We start from the raw sequence: 17564 nt of genomic DNA on the forward strand, positions 1-17564 counted from the left end.
GATCCTGACTAGTCTTTCAAGCCTGCATTTATTTGAGCAAAATCAGTAATATTGTGAAATATTTGTATTATTCAAAATAGCTGCTTTCTATTTGAATATATTTTAAAATGTAATTTATTCCTGTGATCATTCTAATATGCTGATTTGCTGTTCAATAAACATTATTATTATTATTATTATTAATAATAATAATAATTATTATTATTATTATTATCAATATTTAAAACACTTGAGTAATTTTTTTCAGGAATCTTTAAAGAAGAGAAAGTTCCAAATAGCAGCATTTATCTGAAAAATGCATTTTAAAATATATTCAAATAGAAAACAGTTATTTTAAATAGTGACAATATTTCAGAATGTTACTGTTTTTGCTGTGCTTTGGACACTTCTATGACGTTTTGGAGCTTTATGGGGTATTATATTATTCACGAAGAAAAACACAAAGCAAAGAATAGTTAATTTCATGTCTATTACTTTTAGGAAGTGACTTTACGTGTTACAGCTAAAGCGTGCCTGTGGTCAGATACTGTGAGACAGAACTGCAAAGTGCAAACTGCACTGTCAGGCTATGCGTGCTAAATAGCACCTACTAGTGGCAGAAATACGTATAACACAAATGCATGCATTACACAGTATCAGCAGAATTTCCTCCCATTCAAACCATATCAGGTGTGTAATACACACATACAAACTGTAGAAGCACTCTTAAAAACACATAAATAGACGGCTTATTAAAATTGTTTTAAAACATTAAGTATATTTAACTATCCCTTTAGTTAGAAGTTTAATGCAATATCTACTGGAGATTGATGCAAAAATACATGTGAATCCGCATGTGTGTTTCTAAAAGAAAGAGGTAAAGCAAGATGAATAGGCAGACATTATTTGTTAGGGAGGTTAGAAAAGGTGTGCTTCTCAAAATCTGAAGAGATGGAGGTGTTGTCATGGCGACTGTTTCTATGGAGACAGTGCTGCCTAGGTCAGCACCAATGAAGCAGTGTATTTTGTCATTATGCAACATATATCCTTACACACACTCTCCCAATACAGAACAGCAGAAATATATTGTAAAAGCTTTTATTCACATTGCAGTATTTACAAGCAAAGGGCAAATCATAAAGTCCAGCAAGGATACAAAGGCATTGTTTACTGTTTGCATAAGGACATTTCGCAAGTAAGGCAACAGAAATACAAATACTGAAATGAGTAACCCAAGGCATGTCAATGAGATTGTGACATATATGTCAATACTGAACTTGATCCTGTCTTTTATCATGTAAGATTTCAGGCACACTGTTCTCTGCCCTAAAGCAAACAGCTAAAGGCACCAGCATTTTTGACCTGTGTCTATCTGTAAATTCTCAAATCTGCTGCAGGAACTCCAATTTGACTTGTCACTTTTCAGGAAAGTAAGTTCAAATGAATTACATGGCTGTCAATACTAATGGCAACTTGTGGTGTTGTTCTCTGTCCTGGTAACAGGATGTGTCAATCTGAATACAAATCACATGTTTCAAGTGACCTATATTGCTGTTTTTTCTCTCTACACCACATTTTCTTGCACTGTTCTTACGCCTTTTCACCTTCCCACTCACTCTTCAGTAGCTGACACATTGTTTAAATACAAGGAAAGGAATACAGTTTTGATTTCTGCCATGATATCATTAGATCTATAAAATCATATAATGAAATTGCCAAATATTTCACCACAAATAATAAATGCTCAACACATTGCACTGTCATTATATAAGAAGCAGCATTAAATACATTAACAAGCATTTGAATCTCGTTTTCATAATACAAAACAATATAAACCTCAAAAATGTATGTAAACAAGGCCAAAAATGACACTGAATAGCAATTTGATAATACAATTGTTGATTCTTGTACAAAAAAAGATCTAGTTTATATTATTGTTGTCGATTATTGATGTTTGTGGCAAGGCGATATTCTAGCACTGGCTACATATATCTGCAAAAAGGTCGAGTAATAAATGTTTTTTGATAAACCTTTTTTGTTTTCGCACCAAGTGTGAAGTTCAATTTGCACTAAATTAACATTTTTTATGTCTATGGTTTTCAGTAAAATGTTGCTAACACTTTTCAATAAGGTTGAATTAGTTCAGATTAATTAATACCGTAGCTAACATGAACTAACAATAAACAAGACTTTGCTGCTCTATTTATTCATCTTTATTAACATTAGTTAATACAAATACAACTGCACTGTAAAGAGTTTTCACCAGTTTCAAACCTAAAAACTTAAGCTCAGCAGCTGCCTTAAAATTTTAAGTTAAATCAACTCAGACTACAAGTCATTTCAACTCACTACAACAAAGTGAAATAACTTGTACTTTTAAGATGATTTAACTTAAAATTTTAAAGCAGTTGCTAAAAACTTTTTACAGTGTTTATTGATAGCTCATGTTAGCGCATGTCTGTAATATTAGTATTTTATAGTAATATTAAGAAATAATTATTAAATTAAAAGCATTTTATTGTTAGTTCATGTTAAATAACGTAGTTAACTAATGTTAACAAATGAAAACTTTGTAAAGTGTAAAAGTGTACATTGTAAAGTGTTACCGATGTAATTACTTTCATTTTTTTCTTAAATGCTCTTGCCAGAGAAAATCAGTTTTAGGCCGTTTATGGTATTTGGTAGACAGGATAAAAATAAACATTAGTTTCTGTATACATGTGCACCACATAGCTGGCAAACCAAGTGTTTTGAGGTATAGACGATGCCTGGTTCGTTAGATTGTGCTCATCTGATCACAGCTTTCTCATCAGCGTGTTTTAACGTGTAAAAATAGAGCATCATTAATACCAGAACGCTTTAACAGTCTTGACCCTCTTTTTACCTCTTTACCAGCTGTTTTGCAGTTCATATCTGACTAGAACCAGACAGGTCCAGTTTTTGTAGGCGTCTAGTGTCACTTCTCTCTTTCCTCTGTGGTAGAGTCTGTTAGGAAGTCTTTTAGATAAAAAAAAAAGTCCATCTTGTTTGTCTTAGCCATGCAAAGTCATGCTTTATGTGGTTACAAGTGGCTGATATACAGTTGTTAGACCCAGCCTTATTCGCCACAAAGCCGCACTGAATGTCTCTCTCTCTGACACAATGTAGGTCTTGAAAGTCAGATTAAAGTGAATTCTTCTATTAGCCAAAAAGGCAACATGAAGATCAGGAAGTAGGAGAAGAAGTGATGGTCAAAATAACAGAAGTAACTGAATAATCTGAGTTGTGTCTTTATGTCTAGTCTGACACAAGCTTTGCAAGAGCACGGAAAATAAGAAGTAATATAAATAAATAAATATAAATGAGGTGACGAACTACATAAATACAAAATATGAAAGGATATTAAAAAATGCTCTCTTGAAGGTACACACAGAGGTGTTTGAAAACCTTGATCCTTCACAGTCTTGAATCGATTGAAACCCTGATGAACAGTAAAACAGAAGATCAATCTGTCTCTCATGGACAGTGAGCCTGGTGTGGAAGGTTGTAATCCATCAGTCAGCATGTCCAGATCACGGTAAATCACTGCTTGACTCCTGTCAGTGGATGAAAACACCATTAATCATAGAGAGTCAAGGCTGCAATCTTTCTGAGCACATTAATGTTGACATTTTGCATTTGGCAAAGCAACTTATCATTGAATTTGATGGTATACGTTTTTAGCATTTTGAACAATTCTGCACCTCAAGTATTCCTTTAGTTCTTAAATACTGATTTTTAAATAGTTTACCTGCCTACTTATCCATCAAAACAAGTAAATAATAAAAACAACAGGGAAAAAAAAAGTGGAAAAAGAAATAACATTACTGGTTGTTCTTATACATACGGAAGACCATTTCTGTCACTGAATAAAACATAAAAAAGGTAACTGGGACTTTTTATCACATAATTCTGACTTTTTTTTCACAATTTCGAGTTTACATCTTGCAATTCTGACTTTTTTTCTAAGAATTGTGAGATATAAAATCGCAATTCTAAGAAACAAAGTTGCAATTCTGAGCAATAAGTCAGAAATGCATGATATAAACTCAGAATTGCAGGGGAAAAAAATAAGAATTGCGAGATATGAACTCGGAATTGCGAGAAAAAGACAGAATTGTGAGATATAACCTCGAAATTGTGAGGAAGAAAGACAGAATTGGGAGATATAAACTTAATTGTAAGAAAAATGTCAGAATTGTGAGATATAAACTCATAATTGTGAGAAAAAAAAGTCAGAACTGTAAGATATAATCTCAGAATTGTGAAATAAAAAGTCTGATTTGCAAGATATAAACTCGGAATGACAAGAAGAAAAGTCAGAATTGTGAGATATAAACAACTGTGGAAAAACGTCTGAACAGCAAGATATAAACTCACAGCTGCAATATAAACTCGGAATTGTGAGGAAAAAAGTCTGAATTGTGGGATATAAACTCAGAACTGTAAGAAAAAAAGTCAGAATTATAAGATATAATCTCAGAATTGTGAAAAAAAGTCTAAATTGTGAGATATAAACTCGGAATTGTAAGAAAAAAAGAATTGTGAGAAATGAATTCGGAATTGTGGGGAAGAAAGTCAGAATTGTGAGATATAAATTAGGAATTGTAAGAAAAAAGTCAGAATTGTGAGATAAATTCGGAATTGCGAGAAAAAAGTCAGAATTATAAAATATAATCTCAGAATTGTGAAAAAAAGTCTGAATTGTGAGATATAAACTCGGAATTGTAAGAAAAAAAGAATTGTGAGAAATGAATTCGGAATTGTGGGGAAGAAAGTCAGAATTGTGAGATATAAACTAGGAATTGTAAGAAAAAAGTCAGAATTATGAGATATAAACTTGGAATTGCAAGAAAAACTGAATTGCAAGATGTAATGTAAACTCACAAATGACTTTAATTCTCAGAATTGCAAATTTATTTTTTGAAATTGCAAGGAAAAAAGTCTGAATTGTTAGACATTCTCACTGGTAGTGCTTCTGTCTCACTCTTCCTTCACTTCACACCTCAATGCTTGTCATACTCTTTCTCCCACTCACATCCAAATTTAGACACATACTGGTGCATTAATACTGGTCCAACTTCATATATCAACTTAATATATATTCTGATAACATAAGCAAACAGCCTTCTTCTATAACAGCACCTTGCGGATGCCATGAAAAAACAGTGGCATGTTGTCATTTTGGTCCAGGATAATGATGTGTGTGATGTGTCACATTACTGCTAAGAGGAGGGAGTCCTGAATCTCAAGCTTTGATGTGAAACAGAAACTCATTCTCTCTTTTAGAGTCAAACGTGCGCAAGGCGTAGAGGTTGCTGTTCTCTTGATTGATGAAAAAACAGCATAGACATTGACGTCTTGGTGATCTGTTTTGTTACTGATTAGTATTTACAGTAAACACTTTTTTTACTTTATTTATTTTGTTTAACCAGCAGACCCAAGGCAATTTTAGTGGCTGTCTGAACTCAGGTTTAAACTATGAAAGTTTCCCTAAAGTTTGAAAATCACTGAGTAAACTTATTTTTGTGCGATTTTTTGCTTAAAAAGTGACCTTTGGCTATATTTATTTCAAGTAAATGCACTTGGTTTGATGTTGTGTTATGTAATGCAGTCACTGTTTTTTGAGAATGTCCTATATGTTTGAATACTTTTTGCGGTTACTGTATATGCATATAAGTACATACAACTCTAAACGCATTCAGTACCTGTAAAGTAGAAGACCTTGAAGCACTGGTCTCAGTCAGTGCAGCACTTCCTGGGATGCTTGACACAATAAACCCTGCTCCGTTAGGAAGGGGCTGCCGCACTACCACCTTCCCTTTTCTAGTCTCTGCCAAAAACAGACTGTACCAATAGGCATCACTTGAGATGAGAGTAGAGTCAGCGATGGTGGAGGAGTTCCTCTGGCTGACGATGCTGTTCCTACCCTGATGAGCTGCTTGTGACGGTTTCGGTTCTTGACATTTCAGCACGATGATCACCAGGACAGTTATGAGCAGAAGAAACAACACCGAGCCCAAACCGATCAGCAAATACAGGTTGAGATCAGTGAACAGGTCGTATTCGATAGGCACCTCTGTGGTTTCGGTAAACCTCGTGACCACTTGCTCCACCGTGGAGATCTTGATGGTCACCGTGGCGGAGCGAGGAGGATCTCCGTTGTCTCTGGCTATGATGACCAGGCGCTGCTGTCTGGGGTCTCTGTAACTGAACATGCGTGTGGTTCGTATCTCGCCGTTGTACTGGTCGAGGCTGAATAGCGTGGTGTCGGTGATCTGGAGGAACTGATAAGTTATACGAGAGTTCTGCATGGAGTCGGCATCCAACGCAATGACCTTGGTGACTAAAGATCCTTTATCGCTCGACCTCGGGATTATTTCCTCTATAACAGCACCTTGTGGACGCCATGGAGAAACTATGAGCGGTGTGTTGTCATTTTGGTCTAGGATGATAATGTGTACAGTCACGTTACTGCTGAGAGGAGGGAGTCCTGAATCTCTAGCTTCGATGTGAAAGAGAAACTCCTTCTCTCTTTCATAGTCAAACGTGCGTAACGCATAGAGGTTGCCGTTCTCGGGATTGATGGAAAACAGCATGGACATTGACGTGTTGGCGATTTCTTTTTCTACGATGAAGTAAACAAGATACTGATTTTCATGCAAGTCTGGGTCACGGGCGGTTAAGGAGGCGAGCAATGCCCCAGGCTCGTTGTTTTCCATTAGATGAATGGTATAGAGGGATTGAGGGAACGTTGGGGCATTATCGTTGACGTCTAGAATTGTAAGACTGATTGTTTCGTTATCAGTCAAAGGAGGGGTTCCTCTGTCAGTTACATAGAGTGTGATATCATAACTGCTTTTGACCTCGCGGTCAAGCGATTCGGTGACTGTTAACTCAAAAAAGTCTTCAGATGACTTTCTGAGAGCAAACGGTAACATCTCAGCATTGTGGATGGAGAGGACAACCTTACCGTTATCTCCAGAGTCCCTATCGCTCACGCTGATGACGGCAATCACTGTTCCGATAGGGTCATTTTCTTTAATCGAACTCTGAAAAGATTTTATCGTAATCTCAGGATGGTTGTCGTTTAGATCGGTGATGAATACTAAAATTTTACACTGACCAGAAAGCGGATTCACAGCCTTGTCCTTGGCTTCAACGTACATCTCAAAGCTCTTCACTTCTTCAAAATCAATCATGTCTTTTACTCTTATTTCTCCGCTGTTGGGATCCAAAGAGAACTTTTCTTGTGTTTTCTCAGATGTGTATAAAGTGAAGGAGTATGTGACCTCCGCATTGACACCCTCATCCAAATCGGTTGCGTTCAGCTGCATAATCAGTGTCCCGATTGGTGCATTTTCAATGAGGTCAACCGAGTACACTTGTCGATCAAATTGAGGGGCGTTGTCGTTGGTATCCAGCACTTGAACGATGATGCTGGCCGTGCCTGAGCGCGCAGGCAAGCCTCCGTCCACGGCGGTGAGGGTTAGTGTATGAACGGCTTGTTTTTCTCGGTCTAAACTCGCTTTTAGCACTAGGTCCACGTACTTAGTCCCGTCACTTCCAGACTGGATTTCAATCGTAAACGTGTCGCTGTCACTCAGATAATAGGTCTCGATTGAGTTCTCTCCAACATCTGCATCCACCGCGTTTGTTAAAGAAAATCTCTCTCCGGGTGTTGCTGATTCTGAAATATCGAGCGGTATTCTCTCCCTTCTGAATTGAGGCGCGTTGTCATTGATGTCCATAATCTCTAATTCGATATTAAATATGCGAATCGGACTCTCAATTATCACGTCCATCTTGAGGAAGCAAAACGATGATGTTTTGGCCGGGCATAAATACTCCCGGTCAATTTTCTCAGCGATGTACAGTTCCCCAGTGTCTTTGTTTATTTCTAGGTATTTCTTGCTATGGATATAATCCAGCTTTACCTTTCGTTCCAACAGGCTGTGCGCGTCAAGGCCCAAATCCGTGGCGATATTAGCTATCACGGTGCCCACTGGAATTTCTTCAGGGATGGAGTATCTTGTTACAGCCGAGGCGAGACTCCATATCGCGGAGAGGACGACAAAACCGAGCTGCCTTCTCCTCCACGGATCCATTGCAGAGCGCATGGCAATGCTTTCACTGTCTTTCACTAAAAATAAAACAGTGTGTTCCAAAACGAATCGAGGTTAGCGGGTATTTGGATTCTTGAAAACATCCAGCAGAGCATCGCCATAGCGCCGTGCTGTGGATCCCGCCCGCTCATCAGATTCAGCTGAGCTTCAGTGCACCTCTCTCTGCCTCCGTCCAATAGCATTATGAAAGCAAAGCATGGCTGTTCTTGCATCCCTCCTTAAAGTGAATATCAGCAGTGCAGCGACATCGTGTGAAGATAAAGGTTTGCATAAAAATATTTTTTTAAGACAAAATAAGTTATTTATGAAAGAATATAGTATTTCTGCTCAGCATTTTGAGCACTCCTTATTAATGTCCTTATTAATGAAAGTCAATAGAGAATGTGTAGTTTGGCTGCAAATGTTTAAAGTAACAAATAAATGTAGTGACATTTAAAGTACTTTTATTTCACTTTTCTCGACAAATTATAACTTTTGGGCGTCATCCAACAAGAAAAAGGTTCAGCACCACGGACAGATCCATACGGTGCTAACCATATATATATATATGGTATTTAAAAAGTATGTATACACTACCAGTCAAAAGTTTTTGAACACAAAAATGTTTAATGTTTTTTAAAGAAGTCTCTTTTGCTCACCAAGCCTGTATTTATTTGACCCAAAGTACAGAAAACAGTATTTTCTTTTTTTTTTTTTTTTTTTTTTTTTTTTTTTTTTTTTTACTATTTAGAATAACTGTTTTTTATTGTATATTTTTTAAAAGGTAATTTATTCCTGTGATCAAAGCTAAATTTTCAGCATCATTACTCCAGTCTTCAGTGTCACATGATTATTTAAAACAGCTGAGTGCATTTTTTCAGGATTCTTTGATGAATAGAAAGATCCGAAGATCAGCATTTATTTATCTGAACTAAAAAGTTTTAAGAGTTTTACACTATACCATGCAAAAGCTTGGAGTCAGTGTGTGTGTGTATATATATATCTTGAGGAAGCAAAATGATTATGTATATATATATATATATATAGCCCTCCAAAAGTTTGGAAACCCCCTAGAAAAGTGGGGTTTTGGACAATATTGGCATGAATCCTTTTTAATTTGTAATCATTTTGAACTGATAAGGGACAACACAAACTGCAAAAACATATTTTATGACATAAAAAGTTTATACATCTTACATTTTCGATTAATCACAATATCTACCATTAGCAGCTATTACAGCTCTGCATAATCTGAGCCTAAATTCATTGTATTCTAAACTTAATTGGCAATCAACTGTTGAAGCTGTTAAGGTGTGCTGACCCAAAAATCTTTTAAAAACCTGGGCCAAGTTTAAACCAGTAACCAGGCATCACAGCTGGCAAAGAGGCATGTCTGACTTTGACATGTATATATTGCCATTGTTATGTAATCAAAATGGAAATTATTATCGCTGGTCTTCAATGATAATGTCAAGTTACTTTAATGTATTTGCACCAAAAAATGATAAGGATTTATGCTGATATCGTCTAAAACCACACTTTGCCAGGGGTGTTTCCAAACTTTTGGAGGGCAGTGTATATATATAGCAAATCTTTCTGAAGAATCATGTGACTGGAGTAATGATGCTAAACAGGTTTTCAGCTTTGAAATCACAGGAGTAAATTACATTTTAAAATATATTCAACTGGAAAACAGTTACTTTAGATAGTAAACATATTTCAAATCATTCAAAATGTTTTTGCTGTACTTTGGATCAAATAAATGGTGAGCAAAAATTTGGTGACCAGAAGAGACTTCTTTAAAAAACATTACAATCTTACTGTTCAAAAACTTTTGACTGGTAGAGTTTATATAAATATATTCTTGCACTTTTGTTGGTTTGACTGTTTCTATTGTCCTCGTTTGCTAGTCATTTGGATAAAAGCATCTGATTAAATGTAAATTTTTATTTAAAAGCCAACTTAAAGTTCTCTCCTACTTTTTTCTTTTTATTCTAACTGTAGGAGAAAGTGTGAAGAGACAAGAGATACACAGTTTTATATCATTATGCTCTTAATGTTTCTTGTCATTTTGGCACAGTAAGCACCACTGTAGTGGAAACCCTACTTTTTTTAGCAAGAAGAGAGACCAATGAGTTCAAAGACAAATTCTAATAATTTTCTTTATTCTGTACATTTTGGTAATGAGAAGGATATAAAATAGGAAAATAGAACCTATATTCTCATCAGTATGGGTAATTACAATTAAAGCATCCATCTTAATGTTTTCAGAAATACTGCAGGTAAATAAAAAGAAAAAAAAAAATGCAAAATAATAATAATAATAATAATTATCACAGCACTTTTTTAAGTCCTGTTGTTGCCAAATCACAGAGTACATATAATCCAACTAAAATATACACAACTTATATACAGGAAGTAATCTACAGGTGAAAAATACAACTGGAAAAAATCATTTGAAAAAATCATTGGTTATTATTGCGTCCTCTTGATTGTTATTGTTTGGCTTTTTCTTTTTGCCAAACGTTGAGAATGAGTTGCAGACTTCAATGTCTCCATTGTTTGCCAGTTTAAGCGTACAGAGTGTTGATGGTGTTCCGGGAATGTAAACATTATGCTGATAGTCTGGTGGGGGTTGAATTGAATCTTGTTGGTTGTAACGTGTCCATGAGCGATTTGGAAAACCTCCACCTTTGGATGAGGTCTTATAATCTGTTTTAAATGACAAAGAAAAAATGGTTGGATAAACAGTACAAAACTGGTCTTTTTGATCATGTGCTTAGGGATGACAATTATAATGATTTTACCATGCATATGATTTCCCCAGGTCCAGTACTGTGGGACAGATGTGTAAGCATAGTTGTCTGAGTCCTGAATCAGCCTGCGCTGCAGTGTCCTGCCTGTGTTTATTGAAGTATGGCTAGAAAAACAAAAACGTGGACACGTCAGATGCTTTGTGCATGTGAGTGAGAATGAGGGGGGAGGGAGGACAAAGAGAGCAAATGAATCAGCTTTTAATGTTATTACCTTTTATATGTATAATTGAGCTGGTTCTTGGTCAGGGTTTGGTCTTTGTTTCCCTGTTTGAGCTGCAAAGGAAAAAAAGTTTAAATATTTACTACACTCACACATGAGAGGTTAAAGGATGTACTATAAACATAATGCCAATGGCCTCGGAATACATCAAAAACAGTCGCTAAAGCACTAAGTGACTTTACTAATTCATCACCTTGTTGCAGTACACCTACAAATTGGAGCAATGACTAAAAATGCATTTGTTTATGTTATCATTTATTTATGAACTATGCATTAAGAATTTTAAGGTCTAGTTCACAGTGAAAAAAAAAAACAAGTAGCTCAAAGGTAGAAAAACAATGAAACAAACAATATTGTTTACTCAATTGTTGACTTCACTGCTGTTCAGTAAATTAATCAAAATTATTATTATTGTCATTATTATTATTATTATTATTACATTATATTACTCTATTACAATAATTGTACATTATTATATTATATTATATTATAACTACATAATCATATTATTATTAATATGATTTTAATATTACTATTAATTTATTATTGACCATTATAATTGCATATTAATTATATTTTATTTTATTTTATTTTATTTTATTTTATTTTATTTTATTTTATTTTATTTTATCATGGGAACTTAAATATATTATATATTAGAAAATACAGTTTGCCCAGTAGTTATTATTATTAACTACATAATCATATTATTATCATTTATTATTAAATCATATAACAAGATTACTATTGATTTATTATTATGGAACATTCTAACTGCATATTATATTATGGGAATTTAAATATATAGTAGAAAATACAGTTTGCTCAATAGTTATTTTTATTAATTATATAATCATATTACAATATTACTATTAATTTATTAATTAAATCATATTTTAATATTACTATTAATTTATTATTATGGACCATTATTATGGATTATAATATTACAATTATAATTATATTTATTACTATTAATTTATTAATTAAATCGTTTATTATTATGGACCATTATAATTGCATATTATATTATATTATATTATATTATATTATATTATATTATATTATATTATATTGCATTGTATTATATTATATTATATTATATTATACTCAGTAGGTATTATTATAAATTACATAAATCATATTATTATCATTTATTATCATTAGACCGTTAGAATTGGACATTGTTTTATTTAATAATATATATTAATATATTTTATCTAATATATTTTACTGAATACATATCGTTTAACTATTAATTCCTTTGTGTCGTTTACAATGTCATTTTATGTTTTCAATTACAATTTACATGCTAGTATCCTGGGGTGATTTATGTAAGTCTCCATCTAGTGGACAAACGTGAGATTTGCGTCATATGTATATTATCACTTACTTCATTTGGGGAGGTCGTCCCATTTCTTGTACCAAGACTGTGGCTGGCTGGGCTCCAGGTTAAAGTTTTATTTTCCATTTCCTTGATGTTATTTCTAGAAGATGTTCCGGTCGGACTGCATGGTTTGAGAAACATGAAGTCACTTTTAGATGACTCTGGAGTCAAACACATTTTATAGCAGTAGTTTTGACCTATTGGGTTGCTCCCGTTTACTTCTACGCAGTGCGCGGGTCTGTTTGATCCCGGTGATATATGAATGTTCAAGTTAGACTTCTTAATGACGTCACTTTCGGAGTCGTTAGAATGAAATCCACAGCACGAGTTCCTGTCCTTCAATCCTTTAATTGTAGCCAGGACAATAATAGCCACAAGAAACGTGAATGAAACGGCGCCCAGAGATACGATTAAATACAGCGTGAGGTTTGACCGGTACTGAGGGCTGAGCGCGAGGTCACCAAAATCAGGCAAGGATTCTGGCACGCTGTCAACAACTGACAACATGATGGAGGCCGTGGCCGACAGCGGCGGCTGACCGTTGTCCTTGACCAAAACCACCAGCCTCTGCCTTCTGGGGTCGTTGTCCAGCAGCCGCCGAATTGTCCTGATCTCTCCAGTGTACAGAGCAACACTAAACAAACTGAGATCTGTAGCTTGGAGGACTTCATAAAAGAGACGCGAGTTTTGCCCGGCGTCCGCGTCCATGGCGGTGATTTTAGCCACTAGGTACCCGGCGTCAGCGTATCTGGGGACAACTACAACCGCTGCGGTGTCGTTCTCGGGCAAAGGGGATACAACGACTGGAGGGTTGTCGTTCTGATCCAAAACAAACACGTTGACTGTAACGTTCGCGCGGAGAGGCGGAAAACCAGCATCTTCGGCTTGAACCACGATCTGAAAGTTTCTCAACTGCTCGTGGTCGAAAGAGCGCAGTGCGTAAATGTTGCCGTTATCTGAGTTGATGGACACGTAGGTGGACACCGGCATTCCATGGATGTCGTTTTCTAGAATAGAGTAGGATAAGTAGGAATTCTGGTCCGCGTCTGCGTCTTGCGCGGTGATGGTGCAAATCGAGGCTCCTGGCGCGTTGTTTTCGGTCAGGTAAACCGTATATGACGGCTGTTTGAAACGCGGAGCGTTATCGTTGATGTCAGACACTTGCACTAAAATTGTTTTCCTAGTAAACAGCGGCGGTGAGCCCATATCACGCGCCGTGAGAGTGATGTTATATTCTGAAATAGTCTCTCTGTCCAGAAAATCACAGGTCACTAAGGTATAATAGTTTTTAAAAGAGGAATGCAGCTGAAAGGGAACGTGATGAGGAATTTCGCAATCAACATTTCCATTTTCTCCAGAGTCTTTATCCATAACGCTTATGACTGCTATGACAGTGCCAGGTGGCGCGTCTTCTTGAACAGGCGTGGATACCGATGTAAGAATCACTTCTGGAAGATTGTCGTTGACGTCTATGATGTTTACCATAACTTTGCAATGCACCGCCACCGCTGACGGTCCCTTGTCCTTGGCTTGTACATAGATCTCATGCATCCGTGCTTTTTCGTAATCTATAAGTCCTTTCACTTTGATTTCTCCAGTGCGGGAATCCACGCTGAACAACTCGCGCACTCTCATCGGAGCGTGGCCGCTAAAAGAGTACGTGATTTCTCCATTAGGTCCTTCATCGAGATCAGTCGCGTTTAGTTTGATCACGACTGTGCCTCTCGGCGCGTTTTCCACTAGTCTTACTTTATAAAAGTTCTGATCGAACACAGGAGCGTTGTCGTTGGCATCCAGCACCGTTATGTTTATTTGCGCAGTGCCCGATCTTTCTGGCAAGCCTCCGTCCACCGCTGTAAGAACCATCAGGTGATTTTTCTGCTGCTCCCGGTCCAGCGGACTTTCGAGGATCAGTTCTGCGAATTTACTGCCGTCGCTGCGCGTCTGGACATCGAGGACAAAGTGTTCGTTTACGCTCAGCAGGTACGAGCGAAGAGAGTTGTCACCGACGTCCAGGTCCTGTGCGCTTTCCAGTGGGAAGCGCGAACCAGGAGCGGCCGATTCGGAAATATCCAGGTTAAATTCACTCCATGGGAAAACAGGAGAGTTGTCGTTGACGTCTAATATTTCAACTTCCACTCTATACAATTCTAATGGGTTTTCGATCACAACCTGGAGATGGAATGAACAGTACGGATTTTGTTCGCACAACTCTTCTCGATCAATTCGTTCGTTGACAAACAAAACCCCGTTTTCTAAATTCACCTCTAAATATTGCCGCTTCGCGCCTGAGACTATTCTAAACCTGCGGATTGAGAGTTTGCTTGTGTCTAGTCCCAGATCCTCCGCGATATTTCCAACAAAAGCCCCGTGCTCCAGTTCCTCTGGGATCGTGTAACGAATCTGTGCCATAACTACATCCAACACAGACGCGATGAGCGCCAGGCAGGATACCTGCCATGTCCATATCCACATCTCCATTGAAATACAGGCTCCTTCTTAATATGTGCCTTCAGATGAACGACCAAACAAAACATTCATAATTAAAGCTTTAAAATGGTGGATAAAAACCCACCCAAGCGCACAGTAACATTTCGACAGAGACTGCGCACGCTAATGACAGTGAAGTGGTAAATGCCTGAACCTCGTACTTCAGCACTAGTGTGCGCGCCTTTGGCCAATGGCACGTGCGCGAGAGTGAGAGAGTGTGTGTGTGAGTGTGTTTGGATGTGGGAGACAGAAGGAGTGGAGGTGGAATGGGACCTGTGTGTTGGGGAGGAAAGGTGCCTCATGACAGTAGTCGTCGATTTAAGAAACACTAGTTTTTACATCTTTATCCTTTTTAATACATTACATTCTGTTTAAAAATTATTTGTTGTTATATGTGACCCTGGACCACAAAACCAGTCTTGTAGCACGAGTATATTTGTAGCAATAGCCAAAAATACATATTGGGTCAAAATTATCGATTTTTTAATTCCAAAAATCATTAGAATATTAAGTAAAGACAATGTTCCATAAGGATATTTAGTAAATTTCCTACCGTAAATACATATCAAAACCTAATTTTTGATTAGTAATATGCATAGCTAAAAACCTGGACAACTTTAAACGCTTTTTTTCTTAATATTTTGTTTTTGTTGCACCCTCAGATTCCAAATTTTCAAATAGTTTTATCTCGGACCAAATGTTATCCTGTCCTAACATCCCATGCATCAATGGAAAGCTTATTTATTCTGCTTTCAAATAATGTATAAATCTCTTATGACTGGTTTTGTGTTCCAGGGTCACATACAGTTATTCCTGATATTCAGCCGATCTCGTTTTTATAAATCATTTTGTAACGTAACCAGCTATTTAAAGTATTAGTTTATGTTTTTTGAGGAAAACTTTTTAGGATTTTTCTTCATATTCCCGATTTTGAACTTCCAAAATGTAGTTTAAATGCAGCTTCAAAAGGCTCTAAACGATCCCAGCCGAGGAAGAAGGGTCTTATCTAGCGAAACGATCTGTCATTTTTTTCGAAAAATAAAATTTTTTAAGCACAAAAGCTTGTGTAGCACAGGCTCTGGAATGCACGTTCTTGAATGATTCGTTCATTTTGAACAGATCTTTAATGTGACTCGGGAAGAATGAGTCGTCTCGGGGAGTGATTCGTTCAGTCGCGCATGCGCAACATCCTATTAGTGTCTGTACTGGAATTAGTTCACCTGTTTCGAGTCTTCAGGTTTTTCGAGTCGTTTGTCCATCTTATGGGGCTGTCACGTGATGAACGAACGACTCATACCCGAAAACTTGTCAGATAAGAGGTGAGGTGAGCTAATCATAGACTAAAGACCCAGGTAAACAATGAATTAATCTTTTCTGTTTCTTAAAAGATTAATCTTTTCTGTTACGTCATAACACGTATATTTTGCTAAAATGAACGAAATGACTCGAAAAAAGATTTGTTCATTTTGCTGAACGAGACTCAAAGGTCAGAGTTGGTAAAATGATCCAAGCTTCCCATCACTACTACAAATCATGTGTAAGTTCATCGTCTGTGTACTCCGGGTCAAAAAGATAAAGAATGGCGGAAAACTCCATCTTATTTTCTCCTACAACTTCAGAATCGTCCAACATCATTGTAGCTCGTGTAGAGCCTTTAGAAGGTGCATTCAAACTGAAATTTGGACCTTCAACCCGTTGATCCCCATTTAAGTCCATTATATGGAGAAAAATCCTGGAATGTTTTCCTCAAACACTTTCATTTCTTTTAGTAAACAGTATTTTTTCCATACTTTGGAAGCCAATGGCTACCGTCAACTATGTGATTGCCAGCATTCTTCACAATATCTCCTTTTGTGCTCAACAGAAGAAAGAAACTCTCACAGGTTTGGAACAACTTGAGGGTGAATAAATGATGACAGACATTTCATTTTATTATTCAGACTAATATTTAGCATTAAGGCTATATTGCGATGGGTTGCAAGAGCAGGCAACGAAGCTGAGACAAAGACTTTTCAAGATATTTCAAAAGAACTCTAGCTTCTTCCCTATGTAATTCCTCCAGTCTTATCCCTTTCTCATTCCTCCTGCCTTCTCTGACAAGTAAAGAAATTCTGTTTTAAATAAGCAGCAAACACAATCTGTCTATGGAATGAAACTGCAGCAGATGGCACGATCTTCCAAGGGCTCGTGCTCTTTTTAATTAATGTAGTGGGGATTAAAGGGCCGCGGGTCCGGATCATTAGTGAACAGTGGTATTAAAAGGTTTTGTGAGGCATAATCCAGCTGCTCGTGATTGGTTGAGCAGCAGACTACAGGGTTCCCATGATATTCTCCTGCTTTCCATTACCTTAAGTGCATACTAAATGGCATAGAGCCGAGTCGGAAATAAAGCAACTTAAATCGACCCACCGAACAAACACATTTACTCTCATTAATGGCCAAAAAGAGGACACGAATGTGGAGTGGTGTAAACAGTTGTTCTTTATGTTTATTATCATATAGGACTACTGGAGGAGTGTGACTTCTTGTCATTTTTTTAACTAAATTGT

At 36.8% G+C, this 17564-nt stretch overlaps 2 protein-coding genes across 2 annotated transcripts; both read right to left on the reverse strand.

Annotated features, from left to right (window-relative positions):
* Positions 1–1076: 1076 nt before the first annotated feature.
* On the reverse strand, positions 1077–8380 carry LOC127172472 (protocadherin beta-6). Its single transcript, XM_051121746.1, has 2 exons — positions 5706–8380; positions 1077–3554 (listed from the first exon to the last, which is right to left on the reverse strand). Exons 1-2 carry the CDS (start codon positions 8115–8117, stop codon positions 3531–3533), a joined length of 2436 nt encoding a protein of 811 aa, XP_050977703.1. The 5' UTR covers positions 8118–8380; the 3' UTR covers positions 1077–3530.
* A 2018-nt stretch (positions 8381–10398) lies between these two features.
* Positions 10399–15118, reverse strand: LOC127172469 (protocadherin-10). Its single transcript, XM_051121744.1, has 4 exons — positions 12532–15118; positions 11130–11191; positions 10910–11022; positions 10399–10814 (listed from the first exon to the last, which is right to left on the reverse strand). Exons 1-4 carry the CDS (start codon positions 15004–15006, stop codon positions 10555–10557), a joined length of 2910 nt encoding a protein of 969 aa, XP_050977701.1. The 5' UTR covers positions 15007–15118; the 3' UTR covers positions 10399–10554.
* Between the last annotated feature and the right edge of the window lie 2446 nt (positions 15119–17564).

The sequence above is a fragment of the Labeo rohita genome, chromosome 10 (assembly GCF_022985175.1).
Source record: "Labeo rohita strain BAU-BD-2019 chromosome 10, IGBB_LRoh.1.0, whole genome shotgun sequence".
NCBI lineage: Eukaryota > Metazoa > Chordata > Actinopteri > Cypriniformes > Cyprinidae > Labeo > Labeo rohita.